The sequence below is a fragment of the Anomalospiza imberbis genome, chromosome 7, assembly GCF_031753505.1.
Source record: "Anomalospiza imberbis isolate Cuckoo-Finch-1a 21T00152 chromosome 7, ASM3175350v1, whole genome shotgun sequence".
Classification (NCBI taxonomy): domain Eukaryota; kingdom Metazoa; phylum Chordata; class Aves; order Passeriformes; family Viduidae; genus Anomalospiza; species Anomalospiza imberbis.
This window is the reverse complement of record NC_089687.1, coordinates 26648718-26674531: the sequence shown is the minus strand read 5'-3', so window position 1 is coordinate 26674531 and position 25814 is coordinate 26648718. Positions and strand designations below refer to the sequence as shown.

Sequence of the window (25814 nt, the reverse complement as noted above, 5' to 3'; positions counted from 1 at the left end):
GCATGGTCTTTTGTTGGTGGTTCATATCATTATTGGCCACGAGTATTAATATGCTCCAGGAAAGAGAGGAAGAGGAAACCCCAGCTGCAGCTGTGTGCATTGGTTGGTTGATTGGAGGATAAGGCATTCCTTGATTCTAAGGGATGGGGATGAATAGGACTTCCAGACACCTTTGGTATGACCAGGTTCCACCCTCCTTGTTCCCAGGTGGTCCTGTGCATTAGGAATCTCTGGACTTGCCCTTGCTGGGGTAGTGCAGTGTTCTGCTCCCTTCTGCCCCCTTTATCACTGGCCAGACAGGTCAGGTGCTGGTGTTGGAAATGAACTCAGTTTTGCAGGCACTTCAGAGCAGCAGGCCTTGCATGACCTCTTGTCACACTTTGTCTGCTTGCTAAGTGTAAATGCAGAAAAAAACAGGAAAAGAAAACAGGAAAAAGAGGTATTAAACTGAATGCTTTTCTCCTTCAGTTTTGGTTGACACTTGGGGAGAGCACAGGATTGATGGCAACCAAGCATGTGGAGGAACACAGCAAGCAACAACCTCTGCAGCTGGGACAAGAATTAAAAGAGCAACCCCTTCCCACACAAACTATTGCACTTTCCCCTCCCCATGAAGAGACAATATCCTGGCATTCTTACAAGCAGAAGCTTTCCCAGCCCAGAGCTGAAAATCAGCAGAACTGAAAACGATGGATTAAATTGTAGTAGAAGGATGCTGCAAATTTCCACTGACTGACACTTTTCCACTATACACAGATTGGTGGCATCCATCCTGCAGCTCAGTTGCTTTGTTGTTTTGTCTCTCCTCAATTATTGTTAATTGATTTTTCTCTATCCACAGTGATGATTTTTGCAAGCAAATAAATGGTGCAAGTCTCTGGCCAAAGAACTAACTCCAAAATTGAAAGAAAGAAGGGAGATAGAATGAGGAGCTTCATGTCTTGCTGTCATAAATAAGGAGGAAGCAACAAACTGAGGCAAGTAGTATGGTTGAGTATCTGCCTGTATGGCAAATCATGTCAGCCCCACAAGTGAACTTAGAAACCTTTGGCTACAAGAAGAGACCATGGCAGGCCTTGCTTTCCCTGGAAGCACACTGGGAATGGAGGCCAGTATGACAAAAGTAGCTGTGTCCCCAAAAGCAATTCTCACTTTTGGCTTGGCTGACAGTAAGAGCAGCCAATTCCTGCCCTACCCCAGCAGGTGTGGCTGAGCCTTATCCTCAGGCCATCTGAGAAGCCTGACTCAGCCCTGCAGGAACAGAGTGTGAATAGTGAATTTTACTGATAGGTTTTTCTTTGGTGCGTGAGCTACTCAGACTTAAGAAAGTCTCTTCATGATTTCCCTGTGTGACCTCATACAGTCACCTCTGGCAGCTCTCCCCTGCAGAAATAACCACTTTTATTTGCTTTTGCTTTGCTAATGGGAATTGAAAGTAAAACAACAATAATTATATTCCCTTTTGTTCCAGAGCAGTGATGCAGCTGCAGAACGTACTTTGTGGAACACAGCCATGTCAGTCTTCCATTTGTTTCCATTCAGGGTTTTTTTCCCTATTTACTTCTTGCTAATTCTGATATGGAAATTCTCCACGTGCGGGAGATTATACACATCTGCTCGCTGCCATGACCCAAAACACATTCTATTGAATAAGGAGGTTAATTTTCCACAGGCAGGAAAACTCAGCTATACCAAAATATTTGTATAAATTCAGCTTTTCATGTTTCATGAAACATTGTCATTCTCCATCCAGGGAAGAGTTGAAATGTTTTGATTCCTGGAATTTAAATGGCACACTTGGGTATTCTGCTTTTATGTCAGGGGATCTTCTTTCAGCTCTCAGTACCACGGGGAAAATCTGTGAGAAATCCACAAATGGTGGTCTGAGCTGAAGTCATGCTTTGGGGATCACTGATGCCTCTTTTACAAAGACACAAATGAGGCTGCCTGAGGACAGCTGGTCTGTGGGAGGTGATTAAGAAAAGCAAGTCTGTATTTACTATGCAGTGTCTGAGCAAATGGCATTTCTAGACAGGGCTCACATGAGCACTGGAAAGATGTTAAGGATGCAAATATTGAGAAATATTGGAAACAACTGATCCAGGTGCATTTCAATTCACAGGACAGGAGCTTTCCAGCACCCGCTATCACGGTCCATCAAGTCCTTTTGAGAACAAGGACATACAGTCAGAAGAGAGCAGGCAGGTGGCTTGGGCTGATAATGGACAAAAGCCAGTGGGCAGCACCTCAAGTACATGAGGTGGATTTGAGGAAGGAGAAAGCATGAAGGGAGGCTAGGGAGACTTGTTTCAGGCACCAGCAACACTGCAGAACTCAGCATTTGTCTTTGGCCCAATCTCTTTGTTGTTGCTGCCAAGTGCTAACAGGAAAGGATAGTGTAGGGCGTTGTGATAAGGAGGGTACAGAGGTTGTGCAGCTCGTTTTACCCGTGCCACTTAGCGCAACAGGCCTGCAAGCAGCTCTTAGGAAAAGTACAGGCCTGTTTGCTTTCCCCTGTCACCTATTGCAGCCTTTGTCTGGGAGAAGTTCATGCCACAAGCTATCAGATTTCCTAATCAGAATGACTAGAAATACAGTTTTCTTAAGGTACTTTTGTGCACAAGGGACTGTGTGCATGGGGAGCAAGACTGGCTTGTGCTCTGTTCCTGGTTTTGTTCCTGACAGTCTGTGTGCTTTGCAGTGACTGGTATTTTGCCAGTCTGCTGTAAAATTGAAATGACACCTTTTTTCTCCATCTCCTTCCCTTTCTCTCCCTCCCTCTTTCCTCTTATTGGAAAGGTAATAATTGATCCCTGCAGATACGTTGTAAAGAGTAACTTCCAGCACCTCCAGGTCTCTGGATTGGATAAAAAATCAGATCTGGCACAACTCACTGTAGCAGGGTATAGGTCTGACTAGCCCAGGAGGTAGGCATTGCTGATACACACATCAGCTGTAGTGGTGCAGCCAACACGTGTATGGTGACCAGAGAATTTCCTGCAGGATTGATCTCTGCTGAGGTGGAAAGACATTATTGGGAACCTGTATTTCTTTTGCCATTCCAAGAATTTTCTTGCAGGACCAATAACAATTCTGAGTCAGGCCTTAGAAGTGACTGGCTTAAAATCACAATTAAGCAGGCTAACTTTATTTATTGTTTGTTTCTGGAAAACCAGAATGCAACTAAATCATGTGTTTGAGCTTCACCCTGTGATCATGAGGGATGGAAATGTGCTTTTAAGGCACAGACAAGCAGAAGTTCACATCCATTTACATAAGCTGTGAACTGAGAGTGACAGGAGAAGTATTTGCAGCCAGGCAGAAGCAAGCAGCAGTATCAATAAGACTTGATCTGGGCACTGTGTTAACCCCAGCTCAGCAGCCAGCCACAGGAAGGGCTCACAGGTTCTCCTGTGGCAAACCAACAGCCTCGGGAATCCTTCCTCTGTCCTGGGTTGAGGTGCAGGAGGCAGGCAGAGGAACTGGACTCTGCTGGGGAAGTGGGGGAGGGAAGCAGGAGGAAGGGCAGAGTTGTTTCAGGATGAGCCACTGGTGGGATGCCAGCTGGAAGAGCTGTGGCTCCATGCTGGCGTATGGCGGAGCTGAGAACAGCTCTTGCAGGCTGAGCTCTTGCTCAGTGTGCAGCCATGAGGCAGGTGCCCTCCTTGGGGGAGGTGGGACAGCCCAGCACGCAGCTCGGGGTGGGCCTCAAGGAGAAGAGAGCCCTGCAGGCTCGCCATGATGAAGCACCAGCTTAACCATGCCAGCCACAACTGCTGGAGATGTCTGCCTGCTCCTGCTGAGCAGAAGCAGCCTGACACCTTGTCTGAGCACTTGGCCGTGAGCAGCAGCAGAGTTGGGGCTTTGCCCACCTTTGCTTTCTTCCTCTCCAAGATGACAACCTCTCTCTCAGTGATGGCTCTCTGGCTCTCCTGGAGACACTCAGACTGAATGGGAGGTGCAGTGCATGGGAACAGGATGGTACCACAGAGACAAATTGATGTCTAGTTCAGATGTGACCAAACAAGTTAAAAGCTCCCCTGTCTCACGTGGCTGAGTGCAAGGGAAGATTCAGAACTCTGCTTGATCCATTCTTTCCCAGTAAGTGTTTTCCCAAATTGGAGAATCACATGCTCATGCTTCATCACACACTCTGCTCAAGTTAATTAGTTCAACTACACAGCTAGTATATGTCTGTGGAGAGAGAAGAAAAATCATTTTGTCACTGCCTCTCAGTGCATGAATAAACCATGCCAACATGCTTTCCACCAACTCTTTACCTTTTCTAAATGTTATATGAACAAGTAGGAGCAAAAGAAGATTTTAGGCCTGAATCAGAAAGAGTGAACTCTCTTCTCTGCTCTCTTAAGTGTCTGTAGTTACATGCCTATTCATCACTTACACAGGATGTTTATCATCCTACATGGTCATAAAACCTACAGTATTGAAACATTGTCTCTTATCAAATTAATTTCTAGTGTCAACATTTGAAACAAATATTTCATAGTGTGCAATTCCATTGTCCTCACAGTACAGAAATTGTGCTGCTGATGCCTTGCCAGAGCAATCAGTGTTTAATGTTTGTAAATGAAGAATTTCCTTCTGTAATTTGCACATGTTCTTCTAACATGAGACTAGAAATGCAGAAATGCTTTACATTTTTAAACACAACACAAATATAAACAAATCTATTATATTTGCAAGCTCTGTAAATATGAGCTAAAAATGCTAAGTTTTTGAAAGATTAAAAAAAAAATTCCTTGCTTCCTAAAAGGGAGGAAAGTTTTATTATTAAATGGGAGGAATCATGTGCAAATTATCATTCAGCATCTTGTAGGATACCTGGGGGAGATTATACTGTCTCTTGTTTAAATGAACCAGGCCAGTTCTCTCAGCATTACTGAAAAAAAGATTCTGGAATGTGGTGGACAACATGCTTTTCCTGCTGCTCATTCTCTTCCCTCATTCCCATCCGAGAACAGTTTCAGGTCCCATCACTGAAGAAAGTGAGACTCCAGTTGCTCCTTCAGCAGCTGGACACTCACCACAGGGTTATTGCTTAGTGTTGCTGCTGACTTTTAATACATGCTCAGAAAAGAGATCTGTATGCATGGAGAAACATGTCACATGTAGGTGAGCTTGGCACTGGCTTCTAAAGAAATTAACCTCGTGCTTCTCCCAGGTAATTACGTGTGCCAGGAATGTGCAGTGGGAACATCTCCCAAGCCCGCATGTAAGTGTTGCATTGAGAACTGAGTTTCTTTGTCCAGAATGTGTTATCTTAATGCCAATGAGGCACTGAAGCCTCTGAATGTTATTATGTGACAACTTTTCTTAAAGATTGTACCTTACAGAATGTGACAGAAGTGCATTTTGCATTTTTCTTATTGCATGGAGTTTGATTTATGTCCAAGGTCCCATCTGTTGTTTTTTATTGTTTTAATCTTAATACCTTATTTCAATCTGTTTGCCTTCTCAAATCCCCACAGATATTCTGAGATATTAACTAGGCTCTTACAGGTTTTGTGTGAAGCAAATTCTATTATATTTGTCCTATTTTTTAAAATGTCTTTTTCTCCAGTTGATGTTCAACACCCACATAAACAAGCAAAACAAACTCACTCTGCAGGAGAGAGATGTGAAATGCAATGAAATATCCTGAGGCATAATCCAATGTTTAGATTAGATTCCCAGAATCTTTAGTCTTTCAACCTTCAATATTGCTTACATTAACTGTAGGTTAAAAAAAAAGAATTTCAGGCAGTCAATTGCTCCTCTACATGTGCTGCTTTGCATTTATTTAATTTTGGAATAAGACAATAGCATATTTGAAGCTGCTTGAAGTACAGTCATTTTCTGTGAGGTTTACTATTATGACTATTATTTTAACAGAACATTTTTCATATATATTATTATGAGCAGTGAGCAGTACTACTCACACCTTTTCAGTCTGTAGTACCAGAAAACTCCCTAAGTATTCTGTTTTATTAGCTGTATTAGGGATTTGGGCCTCTCAGCTTAGTTAAACCTCTTTGACCCTTGTTTCTCTGCTTTTCATTTGGTGTTAGCAGTTGAACAGTTCCCTGACTTGTTTACATCCCTGCTTTCAGCAGGTTCCAGATTTGTTCACGCAGCTCTGTGTGTTTGATCAGTCTGCTCTTGAGGGCATTCAATATGCTTCAGCCTTTGGATTGATTTGTTTGTATCTGCAGCATTTACCACACACCATATTTTAAGAAAGAGCCAACAGCTTGCACATAAGGGGCCGGCTGCCATACCTAGGCTTCATCTCCCAGCACTGGTACAGAGCAGCACAATTTGGCAGGACTCCGGATGGGTGCCAAGGGCCTCCAAGCCAGTGGGATGTGGGAGTGCTTACCACCTCCGGGGGTGGCCCTTCAGCCTGGTGTGTGAGCACAGCAGTATCTGCTGAGCTCCCAGGGCAAGTGGGTTGGTAAAAATTCCAGGCAGAGAGGAGCTGGACACACAGAGATGGGCCCTATGTACATGGGGTCACATATGACTCCAGGGCATTTGGAGTCACTGAAGGGACTGTGGTCACTGAAAGGCAGATTCACATGCTGCTGGTAGAAGGCTCACAGCCTCTGTGGTGATGAGGAGTTTCATTCCTATTTTCTGGATCACTGTTGGCACAATTACATTAGGTGTTATGGCCAGAGTTAGAGTGTCATGGATTTGAAGAAAACCTAGCCTAAAGGTTCCACATGAAATCATATTAAATGGTTTCATATGGGGCGTTGCTCAGAGGTGGCCTGGACAGCATTTGGCAAAATGTGCAGGCAGAAAGGAAGGTGACAGCTGGAAAAAACCCAGAGCCTGAGAGGTGTGGATTGCAAGGAGAGTCTGGGGGATCTGAATCCAAGTTATTTGGAGCTGGGGTTTTGTTTTGAAGGTTTGGGTTATTTTGTAATTGAAAATGAGTTTCAAAGCTATTTTCAAGTTCATAATCCTGCTTTAGCTCTTTCCATTATTTCCATAAGGTGTAGGAGTAAGATCCTGTTGTAACACATTTGTTACAGTTTAAACAAATGAACGTAAGAAGTACACGGTGTTTGAGTAGGTCAGAGTACATGACTTTACATGTCGAGCTCTCACGTCTGCTGTGTGCAAAGCAACACAACTGATGATGAGCAGTACACATAAATGCTTTGCTTCATATTCTCACAGCTACTCTGTGGAGCAGTATCATCTCTGCAGTGTGACAATAATGTGGGAATTACTATCTATAATTGTAACAGGTATCTTCTGCAATCAAAAGTCGTGACTTGGCTCCATAGCATGCAGCATGAAAATAAATATGAATCAGTACCTGTCATTTTGGCCTCTTCAAAACAGTAACAGGAATAAGAATGCAGGCTGAATATTTTGTGCCTTAGAAGTACCTTTATGGCACACTGCTTACAAGTATTGGGAAATACTGCTTCCCAATATTTCTGATGAGTGTAAACTGGGATGAAAGTCTGCTGCACAACTGTACAGGTGCTGGGAGTGGGTGCTGTCACAGAGGGAAGAACTGCATCTTCTGCTCTTGACTGAAAACTGCAGCAAAGCAGTGAAACAAATGCTGCATAAATTAACTTTCTTCAGGACAACTGCACTGTTCTGGGCTGCTGTTGTGGTTTAACCTGTCAGGCAGCTGACAGGTTAACCCCACACAGCTGCTCTCTCACTTGCTCTTTCCCAGTGGGTGGGGGAAGTGAACTGGGGGGGGAAGTAAAATTTGTGGGTTGAGATACAGTTCAATAGGGCATATGATGATAATAGATATTAATATAATATCGTAGATATTACTATAATATAGTAGATATTAGATATATATAGATATAATATAGATAACAGTAATAGAAGAATACAGAAAGCAAGTGATGCAGAGTACAGTGGCCCAGCCAGTCCCTGAGCAGCAGCCCCCAGCCAGCTTTCCCCTCATTCACATGCTGAGCTTGCTGCTGTGTGGTGCAGAACATCCCTTTGGCCCCTTGGCGTCAGCTGTCCTGCCTCTGTGTCCCCAGCTTCTTGTATCCCCCAGCTTCCTTGCTGGTGGGACTGGGTGAGAAGCTGAAAAGTCCACATTTCCCCTGGTGCTTTCTGCCAGCAGCTCCAGGTAGGACTGTTCTCTAGCTGTGGTGTTTTACTAGTAGGTGAAACATAGCTGTTATTTGTCGATCATATCCCTTGGGTTCTGTGGATGTCATCTTGCCATTTAGTTCCTAAAAACTTGTTCTCCTTGTCTTTCGACTTTACCTTGTGTTATGGCAAAACTGGCTTTCAGAAGGATTCGGACTATTTTCTCTTTTCTTCCCCTTCTCAAAAATTTATTTTGCTGTTGCCCCACAGATGAGTCACAGAAACTACTGAAGGACAAAGCAGCAGACAGGTTCCATCTATTTCTCCAGGCATGCTGGGTGCTGGTCTTCTACCTCCTGTGTGTTTGTTTACCCGTGGAGAGCTTTAAAGCTGAGGTTCTCTTTTTCAATATATACATGGAGTCACTGAGGGAATTACAAGATCCCTTCATCCCCAGTGACAGCAGTACACAGCTTATACTGTCACTGCTTATGCTTATATGTTCTCTGCCTCTCAGCCATTCCCGGTGAGAACACTGTCTCCCAGATATTAATTATGGGTTATCTGGGATTTTGATGCCTTACCACATTGTACCAGCAGTGCTCAGGCTACTGCTGGCTACAGGAAAATAAATTACCTGTGTGTAATTTACAAGGTAACAAGTAAATTGCACAGTTGAAGGAAGGGATAGAATAGGGCTGATGGTGATCTGCCGGGCTTCTGGTGCCTTCCCTTAGCAGCCACTTTCAGGGGTAGCACAAGGTAATTCTTGAGACTGGGCACAGCCTTTTGCAGAAGGTTTTGATTGACCCACGCAGCTCTCCTTCAGGCCATATTACTAGCATTTACAGTACATGTGAGAGAGCATAATGCTTTTCAAAATAAATGTAATTAATCCAGAATGCAAAAGCTTACTTCACAACAACCTCATCACTGCACATGTCCTGTTCTCTTTTGCCAGTCTGATTCCTCACAAAAAGCTCTCAACTCTAACAACAGCTTTACCCTTCAAAGGCTTTGGGTAGGCCAGTATCCAGGCATCCTTAAGAAGGGCCTGTGCACATAGTCTTGCTTTTCAGGTTCGTTTAGCTTGTCAGCCACAAGGATGGAGCTCTTCAAAGGGGAATTAAGGATTTTTGAGTGAAGTGGGCTTCAATCAGAAACAGCAAAGGAGAGAGGAAAAAAAGAAACCCAAGCACAACCAAGATGAACAGAGACCAGTATGTAAATTGTTGTCACACCATTTGTATCATAGCAGTGCTTTTCAATTGCAACGTGCAACTTGTAGAGCACTATTGAAAAGAATTTGTCTAAGTACTGGTAGCTCAGAAGGCATTTGCAATAAAGACAGAAAAAAGGTTGGATTCTTTCTCGTGTTGAGGGTACTAACCTGTGTTTATCTTGCATCTAAATAACCAAACACATGAACTAGGGCCTATTCCATACACTCATTCACTGCTCCGATGCATAAATTTGGTTAAGAGGATACCAGCAGTTAACAAATATTAAAAGATTACAATGAAGATGCAACTAATCCGACCTAATGGAGGAGAGTAAACACAGCAGTTAAGGGAAAAGGGGGTCAAGTCTGCCCGGATATTGCCCACGTCTCTGGTGCCATCATCGGTAATACCGAGCTGGTGGCAAAGCAATTGGATAAGCCGCTGTGGAGCCCCGTGCCCTCCCGGAGAGCACCTCAGGCTAGGAATGATGGACCATGGATAATGGTCCCTCAGAGCAGGAGCGAGAGGCGGGGGAGCGGCCCCGGCGCGCCGTGAGGGGGAGCCGGGAGCGCGCCCCGCTCCCGCCGGGGCTGCCCCGCCCGCGCGCGGCTCTTTAAGCGCTGCCCCCGCCCCGCGCCCCCCGCGCGGGCTCGGCCACTCAGGCGCGCGCCCCGCAGCCAATGGGCGCGCCGTAGCTGCGCGAGCCGAGCGGCGCCGCGCCCAATGGGAGGGCGCGGTGGGCGGGGCGCGCGGCCGGGGCACTATTGTTGATGAGGCGCACGGAGGCTGCGGGCGCAGCGGCGCAGAGGGGACGGGACCGGGACGGGAACCGGGTTGTGGCGGCCACCACCGCCACCTGAGGCGGCGGACCCCACGAGGTGCGGCCCGCGCCTCGCACCCTTCCCTCTCTTCCCCGCCTCAGGCCGCTTTCAGCGAGCCTCGGCTCCCGACGGACAATGTCCCACCAGCGCGTGAGGCGCGGCGGCTCCCCGACCCCCGCCACCTCCCTGGCGGGAGGAGGCGGCGCGGCGGCGGCGGGCGGCGGAGCAGCGGGAGCGAGCAGCCGCCTCCAGCCCATGCGGGCCACGGTGCCCTTCCAGCTCAAGCAGCAGCAGCAGCAGCAGCAACATGGCAGCCCCACGAGGAGCGGTGGCGGCCCGGGAGCGGGGCTCCCACGCGCGGCGCCCCCCGGCAGCGGCGGGCGCGGAGGCCCCGCCACGGCCCCGCCGGGGGGAGCGGGGAGCAGCGGCGGCGGCGGCGCCGCCTCTTCGCGGGGCAGCCCCACGCGTGGCCACGGCGGGGCGCGGGGCAGCCCCCCGCGGCACCACCACCTGCCGCCGCCGCCCCCGCCGCCGCCGGGCAGCGGGCCCTCGCCATGCTCCTCGCCGGTGCCTCCGCTGCCGGAGGGCAGGGTCCGGCACCACCACCGGCGGCAGTCGCCGGAGCCGGGCAGGAGCTCCCCAGAGAGGAAGAGTCCCAGCTCCCCCGTCTGCAAAGGTGAGCGGCGGGGGGTCCGGGCCAGCGGCGAAGGGCACGTCCCGGGCGGCCGGGCCAGGCGCGGGGTGCAGGCCTGGGGCTGGCGGTGCTTTCGAGCGTGCCGTGCCCCGGGGCAGAGGTAGGGACAGGGCTGTGCCCGGGCTGGTGCTCGCCCTGCCCCTTCTTTGGCCGGCGGCAGGGCTTGCCGGGTGTGTGTGCGTGGAAGGGCTCGTTGCTTTTGTTGCTGCTCTGTTGCGCCCTGGCTTTCAGAAGAGGAATAGAGAGCCAAGCGTGCCATGTGGGGGTTGTGACCGCTTCTGTAGTACCGCGAGTACTGCCTCGGATTCAGGAGGGTGGATGTACTTAAGGTGCTTGGACACAAACTTAAGGTGAATTTGGTGTTTGGGGGCTGTTGTGAAGCCTTCACATTTACCCTTTCTGCACACCTCGTACCAGATGGTGTACGTGGTTGTTATCCAAACAGCGTCCCTAAGTTTGTAATTAAAGAGCTAGCTAGTGCTGTAGGTATGGCACATAGGTGTAGAACAAAAGTATTCAGTACCTCTTAGTAGTTGCTTTCAACATGAACCCTGCAGAAGGACGTGTGTGCTTGAGTGATGACAAGCTTGTACTACAGTGAAGATAGAAAATAGCGTGGCAATAGCACATGTTTCGTAACAAGCTACATTTTAACTTTTTGAATAATTAAATGTTCCTGGGAATGCTTGAATATAAGTAATATATGGCATCAGGCTGACATATGTAAGTCCTTTTTATTTTCGGGTTAAAAGTTTACTCAGAAATGCATCATTGAGGCTTTATGTCCATGTCCTCAAATCTGTTACTTTAAAGATACCAAAGCTTGCAGCTACTCATTTCCATGAAATTGCCTGTGGTAATCTAAAGAGTAAAGCTGACTAATATGCAGAAGTGTACATGTAGAAATCTAGGACTAACCCTCCTTTAACACTTCTGCTTCTCCTAATACTCCTCCCCCTCTCTAAAATAATGATTGTAACCAGACTACCACATAGGGTTTTTTCTTTTTTCCTGTCCTAGCTTTTGAGGTGTGGTACTGCCAAGTGAGACAGTCATAACCAGTTGGTACAAGATGACTGTGCCTCCTAGTCTGCTAGTGTTAAGAGAGGACTGATAAGGTTCTGAGTTAGATTTTCCACTTTCCAGGTAAGACTAATGAGGGTTTTATTAAGGCTGTATTATATTAAAGGCTTTGGATCGAGGAATGTGGGTATTCTTCATTTGAGAATCCTGTTAATCAGTAATCTGAAAGACTTTTTACATATCATAAAATTCTGTCTTCTTCCTGTGAACTTCATGAAACTCTTGCCTAAGGTGCAATCTGCTGGCCTGGAGAATGAGGAAGAGCGTGGTTAGCCATGAGGTCCAGGTTCAAAACCTGTTTGTAAAGGCACGTGTCAGGCCACTTAGGGTGGAAGAATTGCACTGTCTTTTAGTCACTGTGGAGAAGCCTGCTGAAACCATGCTGGCCTCTTTACTGCTTTGAAGAATTAACATATATATAAGGAAACAAGTCATTTGATCACTCTGCTGTGTTAAGAAAACTCCACTAGCTTTTTACAAGATGTGTGAAAACAGGAGTGTGGTGTCCATTTAATTGCTTCCACATGTTCCAGTTCCTGAGCAGTACTTGTACTGGCCCCAAATGCAAGCTAAACCTCTTTCATATTGCTTAACATTTGTATTGTGTAGTCTGGTGCTTGACAGAGACTGAGTTAACTTCAGGTTTTTTCTTCATCTAAATGAGTGAACAGTGTTAGCTGAGAACATGGAGGTGGAACTTTTTTATACTAATGAAGCAATGGTTGTGCAGACACACAGGACACTTGAGGGTATTGGTGAGAATCTGCTGCAGAGTAACTTGGGTTTTTCTGTTTTCTTGCTTTCAGTTAATGATGGCTTTTGTTCATTCCTACAGCTGCAGGCGTATTTCTTGAGATAAAAATGAACCTTGAGGTTAGACAAATGATAGCTTTTTCTGAGCTTAGATACTGGTTGTATCTAAGTTTAAGTTGTATCTAAATATAAGTTGTAAACTTCAGACTCAGTTTCATATTTTTCAGATTTTCTTTCCTGGGAAACAGTTGAATAGTTTTGAATTTAGTTTTCATGAACCTGCTTTACACTTGAGAACCCTAACTTGTGAATTTACAAATGTGACTTTTGTGGGTTTTGGGCGTGGTTTTTGGACGGTTTTTTAGCCCTTGTTTTCTGATCTGAATTGCAATTAAATGTTGGAAATACTCAACTGAATTTTCTGTTGACTATGGGATAATTACAAATGGAAGATTCTGTCATACAACTTCTAGTTTTCCATGCTTTTCTTGCCACTTCTCTCCCTCCCTCCTTGCTACTACCTGTTTTTCATCTTTTACTCTGCCTTTCTGCAGTCTCTAGCACTTCTTTCCCAGAATTCAGCTTCCAATTACCTGTTAATGTGTTTGGCCTTCCCATCACTTGTGAGGCCTCATTTCTCTGCATTTTCACTGCAGTGTCTGTCCTGCAATCTTCAGTTTTGGTTCAGTTTTCCCATATGCCTCTTCAGGTGTCTGCAAACCTCCTGTTAGAGGCCATTGTTTTGACCTACTAGTACACTGTTGTGACATGGGCTACAGTGTACACATTTCTCTGTCTTCACTGGTTTTGCCTCGATTTATTCACCGAGTCATGATCTAATGGGGTCTTGTTATTTGTGTTCTTATATGAAATACATCTTAGAGGAGTTGAACTGCTCAGCTGCATGAATGTTGCAGTGTACCAGGCTGAGTAAACAAGGTCAAGACCAGAGCCATAGCAGTTGTTTACTTTCAGGTGCCTTGAGGTAGTGAGAGAGTTCTTTACTGGGTGCGGGACTTTCTGGTATATTCCAGTTGACTGTATTGGACGTCTAAACTAATTCTGAAAATTAAGGAGAAAAAATTGTTCATTTTATTTGGAGGAAAAGTTAATTGTTTTGTCTATGGAAGGGTAATATTAAAGCCTACTTCTGTGTATATGGAAATTATGAATATATTATATGAAGTCTTAAAAAAGTCAGATGTGAACCTTTCCTTGGAGGTAGGGAGGAAGAAATTGGATTCCATTACACTCTGAAATTTCACCATAGAATTTATTTATTTTAATAATCTGGTGAGTGACACAATAATGGCTGCAGACCTGTCAACCTTAATGACCAAGGTTTTGCAGTAGTTTGGAAAGATATCACTGTAAGATAGGAGAGAAGACTTTGTGTACCATTACATTCCTGCTTTGCTTACCAAAGCTGTTTGACAAATGGTGGGTGTAAAGAAAGTTAATTCTTTTTTGCAGCATCATACTGTACATTTCTTGTGGCAAGCACTTTAGGGAAGTGCACTTATTGGGATTAAAATATTTTCATTTATTAGAGTTAAGTAGCTTGAAGATCTTGGGCTTTCTGAGGTTTGGTTTTGTAAAACACCACTAATTCTGTCATTCTTCTACAGTGGAACAATTTTGAATCACTAGTGAATAGTTCTCTTTAAATTAATGGAGGACGATAGGCGAGATTATCTTCCGAAGGGAGTGCACACATTTGGATGGTGTGTCTGTTCTTAGTGCACTGAGTCTGTTCAGTTCTTTTAATGAAACATGAAAAGTAGGTGAGGCCCCAGACATCAGGTGCAGTTTTGGAAAAGGTGACTGTGCCAGCTGTGTATGGAGAGGTCCCATGAATGTCCCTTCTGGGGAAAAGCCTGACCAAAACCAAACAAAAAGATCAGCTGTGTGCCTTGATGCCAGAGGAGCTAGTTGGGTCTCACCCTTCTCACTACTTTGGATAGCCCACTTGTATAAAAAAAGCCTCAAGTGGAACTGTCAGGAAATTTTGTGAGTTTGGTGGCAACCTGGGCTTTTCTGCTGCTTGTTTTCTCCCAGTATGTGTTAGACAATGTTTCTTTGGTTTCTTTCATACCTTTCAGTTAGTTATTGGTAAACAACCATATTTGTTCAATTTTGCTCTTCAGTCCCTCTGGTACAGTACCTGAACTTATGCTGCCTTTGGAGGTGCCTTTACTCTGCAAGAGGTGGTGTGTGTGATACCAGCACACCTGCAGCAACTTCTGTTGGGCACCTGTACAGCAGTGACTGGTGAAGACCTGGCAACTTGCTTGTTATTTCCCCACATTATGGACTTCATTGATTTGTGCTGTGTATGTTTGCTTTGGTTTTGTTCTATTAATTTGCTTTGCTTGAGACCAGATTGCAGAAAGACTTTAATTTCTAAATAAATCTATACTAGTGGTGGATAGATAGGAGGGTTGATATTTATCACAATATATATACTGGTTTAGAGAGGTAATCAGGCCAATTAAAAGAGATCTAATATTTAAGAAGCGTCTATTTGATGAAACAGCTCCATTGTTTTTCATCAGCCACAGCTGTTGTAACTGTTATCTCTGTAGAGGCAGATCTCTTGTTATGTAGGTCACATCAAGGAAAAATAGCAGCTGAACACTTGCTTCAAGTATTGTAGGGGAAAGTGCAATGAAAACATTGTATATGTTCCCATTGAAATGTTTTGAAACAGTAAGAATTGTGTAGTAGACTTTGCAAATTTGTATAAAGACAGGTTGTGAAGGTGGAAAAGTAAAAACATATCCAAACATCATTCCCCTATCTAAATATAAATAATTTGAAAACAGAATTTCTTAAATGGGTTTTTTAATCAGAGGAAAAGAGAATATTTACAGGCTTTGTGCCTTGAAATGAGCAGCTTCCCTTGAACTTAAATAGTAAACAGGCTCTTCAGTTCTTATTCTCTCTGTTCAGCAAAATAGTCTTCCAGTTGCTTTTTGTTTTGTTTTGTTTGTGGCAGAGAGGAGAGAGTAATAGATTCTGCTTTTCCAGTTTTGAAGCTGTCTGCTGCAGTGGCTTTTGCAGATGATGTGGCTGACTACGTACACTTCCTGATTTATATTTTTTTTTTTCACATCCTTTCTGTTTCCCCTTGGTAAGAAGAGAGAAGCTTATTGAAGAGGAAGAATAATAACTGAGAAGAAAAACTGGGAGGATAGATATTGCAGCTAATTCTAAGACAAATAACATGTTTGATTTAACTTTGGAAGCCAGTGTAATTTTTAAGGAATGGCACGTTGTGTTAGCATGCCACATTGTCCTATAGTACACACAAAGGGAATAGTTTTGAAATCATCTGATACAAACAGACCCTTCAGTGTGCTGTGTGATGGTAGTGGTAGTCAGAGAATTTCTTTGATACACGAGTCTTAAATGCTAACTCCAAAACGTGTTTGCTGCTACACCATGAGAGCACATCTGCTATAAGCTCAGTAGTAAGGTTGTATCATTGCTGGTACTTGTAGAAATAATAAAGCAGATGAGGTTTCCTGACTGCTTTGTGTGAGCGTCGCTGATTATAGTGTCAATAATTGTTTCCTTATAGTTGATTTGAAATATTTCCCACATTTTTGGTGTGCACATCTCTATTAAATTTGCATGAGGCTATTTAGTGTAGAATGTCACTAGACTTAGGTTCTGTCCGCTCCACTGAAATCTATACCTAACAGGTTTTATTAGTATTTATCATATGTATTTTTAGTAGATTGCAACAACTTAGAAATTGAATTTTGGACTTTCGGTGTCAGTGGTTTTATTTTCTGACTAGCACTCAGACACTAATCAGGCACAATTTTCTTTGCCTGTAAATGAGTTTATGTGTAATACAAATACTTTTAGTGCAGAATTAATCCTAAGGCACAGTGAGAGAGGACAGATGACTGAGTTTTTCCAGTGCCCTTTTATAAAGCTTCCATCTGATTTTTGAATCATGCTTGCTGTGTTGTAGCTGTGTATTTTAGGGCTTTCTATTCATTATAGGTAACATTTATGCACAATTCTTTCAAATAAAATTGAAATTCTTTTTGTGGGGAGTAGATGAGATAATAGTAAGTTAGATCATGGTAATATCAGGATTTGCATTTTTCTCAAAATGCATGAGCACATATGTAGATCTAAACCCTGGGTCTTCACTGCTCATCAATCTCTTAAATTTACCAACCTCAGTTACTGTTTTGAGGAAACTTTCTTCAGTGTTTATTCTTCATAGCTTGTGGTGTAGTCTACTGCCACTTTACTTAAGACATCATTGACAGATGGGATAGATAAAAATTTTTATTTTTAATAGTAGTCTTCCTTCTCATATTAGTTCCAGTGGTTGTTATATCTAACCTTTTTTAGTAAGGATTCCTCTTAGTGTATGAATTGTTCTGAAATAGGATGCCAGTATATACACTACAAATGAGGTGTTGCAGAAGATACAGCACCAGGCAAATATGAATATAGTTACCAAGTAGCATGTAAAGGGAGGAGATGTCTCAATTAGCTTGTAAAATGTAAATCATTACCTTATCAAAGTTGACTTCTGAAACTAAGGGTTATGCCATATGTTATGTGCTGGGTGATTAAAACATGCAGGTTTATAGAGACCCTTGAAGTAAAGTAGGGGAAGGACTAGTGGGATGAACTGTAAGCTCAGCATTAAACTGAAAATGTTCAAGTTTTTCTTCATTAACCTTTAATTATGTGTGAACATAGCTATTTTTACTTCTTCTACACTTTCATAATTTAAGAGACAAATGACTGTTAGACTTCTAAAGGAGTAAATAGTGGTGCATAAACACTAATGCAACATTTGTGACATAAGAATGTTTTTAAGGAAACCATAAAAACAGATTTCAAGCTTATTCAAACACAGTAGAACCTGGAAAAGCAAACTTAATTTCCATATTAAAAGTATCTTGTTGTGTACTTAATAACATAGTTAAAATTTGATATGATTTCTTGTAGACTATTAAAATGGATAAGCTCTCTCCCATGATTTCTTTGTAATCAAATGTTCTTGCTCTAACAGACAAATCAAGACCACCTTCATCAAGCCCTTCCAGTGTTGTTCGCCGCACCTCTTCACTGGATACACTTGCTGCTCCATACCTTGCTGGACAGTGGCCTAGGGATAATCACGGACAAGCCGCTCCCTGTATGAGAGACAAAGCCACACAGGTAGTTTTTTTTTTTCTTTGGAGCATTTAAGTGTGAAGACAGAATTTAAATGTAAGAAGCTTCTCTCTTGAAAACATTCACTTCAGCTTTCTTGCTCACAAGTTGCTATTCACTTTCAAATTGCAGGAATCTTACCTTTGCTATTGCATGTGTGAATTATTTGCATTCTTTAAGTAAAGGCTGAGAACTGTAGTATCTTTTAGGTGTTCTACTTCCTTTTTGCCTCAGGAAAACACTAGTGCATTGTGCATCTGTATTCTTATTGTTCTTACAGGGTGCAGTACACTAGATAGCACTGGAATTAAGTACTGTTTACTTTAGATTTATACAGAGAACTTAGTGAGGTATCCTTATATGTATGTCTGTCTCCAGCTCTTCATCCTCTGTTTGTAAAAGCCGTAATGTTCACTTGGGCTTTGTGCACCAAGTATAGAATTATATGCATTGAAGAACTGCCTCGTTGTACCATGAATGGTGTTTAAATCTAGCTCACCTGGAAAGTATTAAAAAAATACATGATTTGCTAATAAACATCACCTGCCTAACCAAATGTCACAAGCTCTAAAGAGTCCTGTGCCACCTGTAAAAATGGAACCAACAAACAATTGAATGAAATCCCTATTCCTGGAACATGGTTTCAACAAGAAGTCTCCACTAATTCCAAAGAACATAAGCAGAATGCAGTTGGAAGAGGACCTCATAGCATATGGGACATCCTTGTGTTTGAACCTCTGTTAGGTTTGGTAACAGTAGAAAAAACGTGTCTGCATACTTTTCAGTGTGCAAGAACGTGTAGGATGTTGAGCAGATGAGGTCTGCAGTGTTACTGTGGGGCCTTTTTGAGACCCACAGCCTTTTGTGGGAAGGACTACAATTCAAAGAGCAGGTCAGTAGAGAAGGAAGGTGTTTTGTAGGGAAATACACTCGTGTGGATAAGGTGGAATTAGGAGCTGGTGAAGGAAAAAGGACTTGAGGAACAAGTTTTCTGTGCAGGAAAACAAATTAGAAAAATGGTTAGAAGACAGGGTAAAAAAAGTAAGCAAATTGAAGTATGAGGAGGAGGATGAAGAAGGTATGTGATATGAGTGGCTGTTTGTGCCTACTATTAAAAGGCATCATTAAAGGGCAGAACTAAACCCGTATGGGTGTCCTAAAAATTTATTTTCATATTTGATTCCTTGGAATAATACTTTTACAAAATAATTGTATTTCTCTACTGCTGCCAAAGTATTTGCTATGTTCAGTTGCTCTCTTTCAGGTTAGTTTAGGTATAATCTGAATCATGGTTGGGCTTTTATAATCTGGATTTGCCAGATATCATCCTTTTTGGCTTGTGTTTTGCTTTTGGCTTTTTCTTCCAATTCTGACACATCTAACTGATGTGGTAGTGGGGCTTTTGTAGAGGAAATATATTTGAAAGGTTAATGGGAAGACTGCAAAGGACACTAGATATTTCTGCAGAATGAGTACATTTAGTGGTGATTTATGGTAGTGTATTTCTGAGAGAATTAGAATGATCTGTTTGCACTTCCTAATTTAAAATTTATCAAACCAGTAGAAAACTTAGGGCTATAGACATACATCTGTATGTCCAAAGCTGATGTTGATTTGACACTGATGAGGTATTACTGCTTTTAATCTTCCAGTGGGCCTGAGAGCAGCCACTGGAGCTAGGGACAAGTTTAAAATGTGACTTACAATTATTAGTTTCCCAAGATAATAAAGTCTGCCCATTTGTACTGTTCAGCTTTTCTGAAAATATGTATTTGGATGAAGTTTCACCGGTGAGATACTCTAGTTCCAGTGTGTTTAACTTCAGATTTCACAAAGTCTGACAAGAAATGTATGTGTTCTAATTCCAAGCCTTTAGAGAACAGGAATTGAATTTGCAAAGTTATAAAAGATTTTCAAGTTGAGTAAGCAGAGCATCTTGATTGTGTGGAATTAAGGCACAGGGAGTAGAGTCATTCAGGAAGCAGACTGGGAAGAGACAGCAATTAGTGGCACACTGCAGCTTGCAGGCCTTTTTAGAGATGCCCATGAGTTATAGCTGGGAGCTGTGTAAGAGACCCCAGGTGATGCAGAGACTGTCTCTCTGTCAGACTCCTCCTGCAACTGAGTATTTTGATGAAACCTGTCTATAAAACTAGACTGGATTATGTATGTGAAGAGTATTTGTTGGATGATTAATAGGTATATTATTGAGCATCCAAGGGTCTGGCTAGAATTCATACCTGCACTTAAGTGCTCATAAAACAGGTGTTAATATCATCTTTTTTGCTTTGAATGAAACATGTTTGTCTTACAAGTTAAAATGAGACAATTGCTTTGTATTTTTTTAATTCTTAAATAATTCATTTTAACTGGAAAGCTTTTGCCTCTTAAGACTTCTTTTGTTTCTGAAGCATTCTACTGTCTGTAATAAATACAGCCTTAAACTAATTTCTTTGTAATTCTAGAAAGTGGGGAGGATGTTGTGCATGGTAACAACTAATAAGCAACTAGTAGTACTTTAAGAAACCAGAGAAATATAAATCTTACTTTACCTATTGGTTATTCGGTCTATTTCTGGATTATAAATATTATAATCAAAATTTGGGGAATAAATAGAAGAAGACTTGATAAAATAGTATTGCATTTCTGTTTTGATGTAAAAGTTTCCTATAGTTGAATCGGAAAAGATTTCTAACTATTTGTTTGAGGATGAGCATTAAAGCACCTTTAATGCTTTAAAATTAATCAGATATTAATTTATTAAATAATTCTTGAATCTTGAGTCAAAAGTCTTGAATATAAATTAAAGGCAAAGACTAATTAGAGTGTTAATTATTCTCCTGTAGGCAAGTGTAATGGCTGTGCTGAGTTGGGAAGCTACAATTAGTAGTTAAAGCGTACTGTTCCAGGAGCTAGAGGATAGGATGATACCCCTGACTGACATTTGAGAATTGACTAGACAAAGATTGGTACTTGGGAATGGGGGTTATCAATTATTCTATTTTATGATAAAGATCAATGAGTGCTTTTCTAGAAAAACAGATTGCAATGGATTCTGATTTTGCTATGAAATAGGAATTACAAAGCAACCATATTAACTTTATTATTCAGATTTGTCCTAGTTAATTTTTGATTTGGAATGATGAAGATTAAAAAGTACTGATAATGAAGGTTTCATTTATATGAAACTTGTGTCTGCAACTAAAACTGATGGGGTTGCAACCTGTATATTTGGAGTTAAGCCTCCATATTCCCTGCAAAATAGGGATTAATACCACAAAAGACTTGAGTTTCTGTGATACAAGTGCAGCTTGTAAGAGAGGGGTAAGAAAGATCAGCATGTGGCTTCTGCAAGCTGTTAGTCTCTCTTGTAAGTACAACCATGGCACACTGTAGATGTAAAGACTTTGAGGCAATCAACGTTTTCTGTATAGGAAAAAGTGCGATATCCAGAAAATGAGGTTAGCTAGATCACCACTGTGCGCTCAGAACTGCATGGTGGCAAGAGTGAATTTCAAGGAATTTGCTGTCTCTTTCAGTCTGTAAAATACTTTCAAGAAATTCTTCCCCTTGGTTCATTAGATTCTTCCGCTTACCTCCTGTGACTGCTCAGAGATTCCTGATAGATGCTACTGTCTGTCTTCTTAGAGCCTTTACAGTTCACTGTGTTTGAAGACATTCCTGGAGGTGCCTGTGTGGGAATACAAGCTGCCCATAAAGCATGCAGTATTGTCACAGGCTTGTCTGTACATTTTCTTGAGTGAAATACAGTGTGTCTTAATGATACTTTGCATTTCTCAAAACTCCTTCACCAAAATATGTTTGTGAAATTTTTTTATTAAACACTAACGGCTCTGTTGGTTCCGTGAAATCAGCTTAGTATTATCTGTGCTGCTTTCTGCTTGGCCTGGTACAACTGTGAACCTGGAGTCCCTTTGAGGCATTAATAAATTTATTCCCTGCTTTGCAGTAGTTCTAGTGGTGCTTATATGCTTTGCTTTCCTTTTTCTCATTCTTGAGAGCAAGAATGTGATTTTGAAGCTGTGCTGGTGCAGGCTTTCACAGCGCTTACACCAAGCCACGCTTGCTAATGCTTCAAAAATAACAAGGTCAGCATCTGTGCAGGAAATGAAATACACCAGCTCCCCTCAGTTCAGCACCCTCACAGTGGTTCTTCAGAGCTCTGTAGCAGCCTGTGGTACATCTGGCTGAGAGTACTGCCTTATGCTCACTCATTTGGAAGGGAAACTAGCACATCCCTATATTACACTAGGTCTGAAAGTTGTGGGTTTGAGGTTTTTTATTTATATAGTCTTTTCACTCTGCTTTTTCATACTTTATCTGTCAGAAAGGCTTTTAGTTGGTTACTGTTCACTTTCAGTTCTGAATCTACCATATCTTAAATGTTCTCTTTTCTAATTTGTCTCAAAATATTCTGCCAGAAAGTAGCAATTACCTTTTTTAATTAGTCCTGTAATCTTCTTCCTACAGACAGAAAGTGCCTGGGCTGAAGAATATTTAGAAAAGAAGAGAAGCTCACACAAACGTTCATCATCATGGGGCAGCAATGAACAACTCAAGGAGGTCAGAAATTACTTGAGAATTTCATATTAAATGTTTTTTTGGTATGCACTGATACCATGATGCTTCAGGAAGGCAGGAGTATTTTACTACTTTGTTTAATTATACAGATGCTGGGCTTGGTAAAAATTATGAAATTGCTTTTCATTTGCTATTGATTTAATATAAAAATGCAGGTCAATTAATATTTTTAATCTGAATATATGGGGGAAAGAAAATGTTAAATTCAAGTGACATTTTTTATTAAAGAGGGAAATAACAGCAATGACCTCACTACTTTCAATTTTTATGTATTTCAAATTCTTTCATTAAACCTCTAGAGATGTCTTCTGAGCATCAGCTGAACTGGTAGCTAGCATACTATGTCTGCAAGCACCTGAGTATAATCTAGTGCTGGCAGTAATTATGAATGTTATGGTAGTAAATAATTTTAACTAAGTGATGGAATAAATGAATGAAATTAACTGTGTACTTGAATACACCTGTTGAAATCTGATGTGAATTTTTCCTTTGTTAGATTGCAAAATTGCGTCAACAGCTGCAGAGAAGCAAACACAGCAGCAGGCATCATCGGGACAAAGAAAGACAGTCCCCTTTTCATGGCAACCATGCTGCCATTAACCACAGTCAGGTAAGGCTGTGTGCTTTTTGGCTGTATTGGGTAGCTCATACTACTTTTAGGTCCTTTCAAGGTTGTGATTTGTCTTAGTGGGAACTTAGAAATACCACAGACTGCTACATATGTTGTAGCTATAGGTGAATTCTATGAAATAGAGCTCTTTTTTTTGGCTTGAGTGAATGAGGGTCCAGACCTTTTTGTTACTTGGGTGAGCTGGCTTTGAACTCCCACTTTCAAATAATTTCAGGTGGTTAAATTCATCCTTAAAGCAAGGTTTTTAAAGTGCATTCTGCAGGTTCCACGACAAGATGACAGATAAGTTTAATCTAAAACTACAGACCATCTTCATTACATGTTGCTGTGACAATTATGACTTTGCACATAGAGTATGGCATGGAGCAAACTGCTGGTAAAACTGTACACTCAAATAAAAGGTAGCTTTTCTGAGCACATTTTGTTGTCTTGCCAAACACTCACCTAATACTGTGACGAGATTTAAAGAACTTACCTGACAAAAGGCTGCTCCATGAGCTTATTTATTTGTTTACACACTTCATAACTCCATTCAGCCTTTTTAAGATTTTTATCTTTTTTTTCCCCCATTTATCATGCCTGGAGACTTAAAGTAATAATCCCTTCTACAAAAACTGTGAGGGTTAGGCCACCACGTTTGTGCAGTTTCAGTTTTATTTCAAGGCTTCTAATGAGGTCAGGTTGACACAGGTGTAATATTTTTAGCTTAATTGATAGCAGGTGTAAAAAAATTATAGGCTTTCAAAAACCCAGATCCTTTTTCAAGTGTGTTTTTGAGTAACTTTAAGAAAACCAATAGAAAAGTTTGGTGATTTTTTTTTTTTCAGAAGGAAAACTTTTTCTCTCCCTACTGATATCTCATGAATGTACTTTTGATGCACGCATTTTTTTTAACAGTTACAAAAAGAATAAATCCCTCACAAATAGCCTTGGCTATTCTTTCTTTCAAAGTCAGGTGTCTGAGTGTATGTGTTCTACTTCAAGAATGAAAATACGAAAATAGTGTTTTGAATTTTTTCTACTCTGTTCTTCTTAACTCCTACTTTGTATAAAAGTCATGAGCACTTTCGTCTCAGACCCGAACTTCTTATCCCTGCTGTAGGACATTTAGTTAGGAGTCATGACTTTTCAGGATTTGCGTGCCTCTTGAATTCAGTTTGTCGGTAGTTTAAATTCTCTGCTACTGGAAATATTTAGGAATTTTTTTTAGAATTACATTTTTTGACATAGAAGTTTAGGAATTACTGAAGTGTGGGTGCAGTGCACTGTGCTGCTGATTGTAGTGACTGCTCAAGTCAGAGCAGTCCAAAATTATGAATGAAGAAAGACAATTGACCCAATTCCTTTCTAGGGGGTTTTGAGAAAGTTCATGAAAATCAACATACAAAATGTGTCAAACTTTGGTTAAAAAAAGCAAACCAAAAGACAGATCAGCATACTTAATTAAAGTGTTTTATCTGAATTTGTAGAACTTGAGGACAATTTCAACCAAAAAGTATACTAAAGAAGTTTTGATGTAGGCTCTTTAGTACACTGGAGAATTACATGCATTTTAACAGGTTTGCTTAGCATTCTACAAACCTGTGGGTTTCTGAATGCTAAGGTATTGCCACTTTAGCACAGATGATCTTAGTGAGTTTTAATTTCAAAAATGAGCAACAATGCTGCTATTCTGAAAAATACCTCCCCAAATTATGTATGTAACTTTTTAAAAATCATAATAGTTTTATTATTTTGTTTCTGGTATGGATGTCTTTACATTCTGCCAGATTTTAAAGTACGTGAATAAAATATTATGCAATGGATAATTATTTTTTGGGCTTGTGAAACAAACTATAAAATATGAATTGAAGCAAAGCAGCTTTTCCAGTACTGTGTTACAAAACAAAACATTGCTTTTCTTGGTGAATTTTGTGCCAGCTGTGTCAAACTACTTGCGAAGGGAAGAAGTTAAAGAAGGAGTCAAAGAGTAAGTGAAGAGTTTAGATTAATGGCATTTAGCAGCTGTTTTTTAACTCAGAGTGAAAATCTGTAACTGTAGTCATCAAGAGCAAAGTTCCTGTGTTTTCTCATTCTTTTTTTGAGAACTGCTAAACTAGAATTTCTGGCAGCAGCTCTGTTCCTTCAGGATTTGTGGGAAGGACTGTGTGGAAACCAGAATTTAGTAATTAGAATATTTAGAAATTTCTTTCACATTCCTAGCTTGAAGGAAACTTTTGTGTTCGTTAACTCTAAGGGGTCATGTAAAGATTTCTGAGCTCAAAGAGTTGGATTCTTGACAAGGTGAGAAAAAGTGTTAGGAAATTGTGTCAGTAGTTCCTTCACAGAGAAAATGGAAATACTCCATTTGGAAAATGGAATACTCTTCTAGTCAAAAGAAGAATTTTTAGTGGATTTATTTCCTCTTCCCTTATTTCTTCTTTTCTTCCCTACTTAAATTTTACCACAATTCTTGAATTACAGCAAAATTTTTTGTGCTTCTTGCCAGCTAAGCTTCTAATTGGTTGTTTATTTGTGCTTCTTTCTAATATGATTTTTGTGTGAAGAAAGAATTCCACACAATCTCTATAGAATAAGCTTGTTAGCTGTTCCTGAGCCTCTGCTCATCACTCAGGAAGTAGTTGGGGAGGACCTTGATCAAGTCCTTGGTGTGGACTATAATTTGTTTTCTTCAGAACAAATGATTGGTTTTTTGTTTGTGTGGTTTTTTTCATTGTGCCAGAAATGTT

General features: G+C 41.5%; 1 protein-coding gene across 1 annotated transcript in view; it reads left to right on the top strand.

Annotated features, from left to right (window-relative positions):
- The first annotated feature begins 10064 nt into the window (after nucleotides 1–10064).
- FAM117B (family with sequence similarity 117 member B) overlaps nucleotides 10065–25814 on the top strand; it is a 28781-nt gene continuing 13031 nt past the window's right edge. The window contains exons 1-4 of the mRNA XM_068196180.1: nucleotides 10065–10805; nucleotides 17710–17858; nucleotides 22344–22436; nucleotides 22951–23064. Of these exons, the coding sequence (XP_068052281.1) occupies nucleotides 10265–10805; nucleotides 17710–17858; nucleotides 22344–22436; nucleotides 22951–23064 (897 nt within the window). The 5' untranslated portion in view covers nucleotides 10065–10264. The remainder of the gene's footprint in view (nucleotides 10806–17709; nucleotides 17859–22343; nucleotides 22437–22950; nucleotides 23065–25814) is intronic.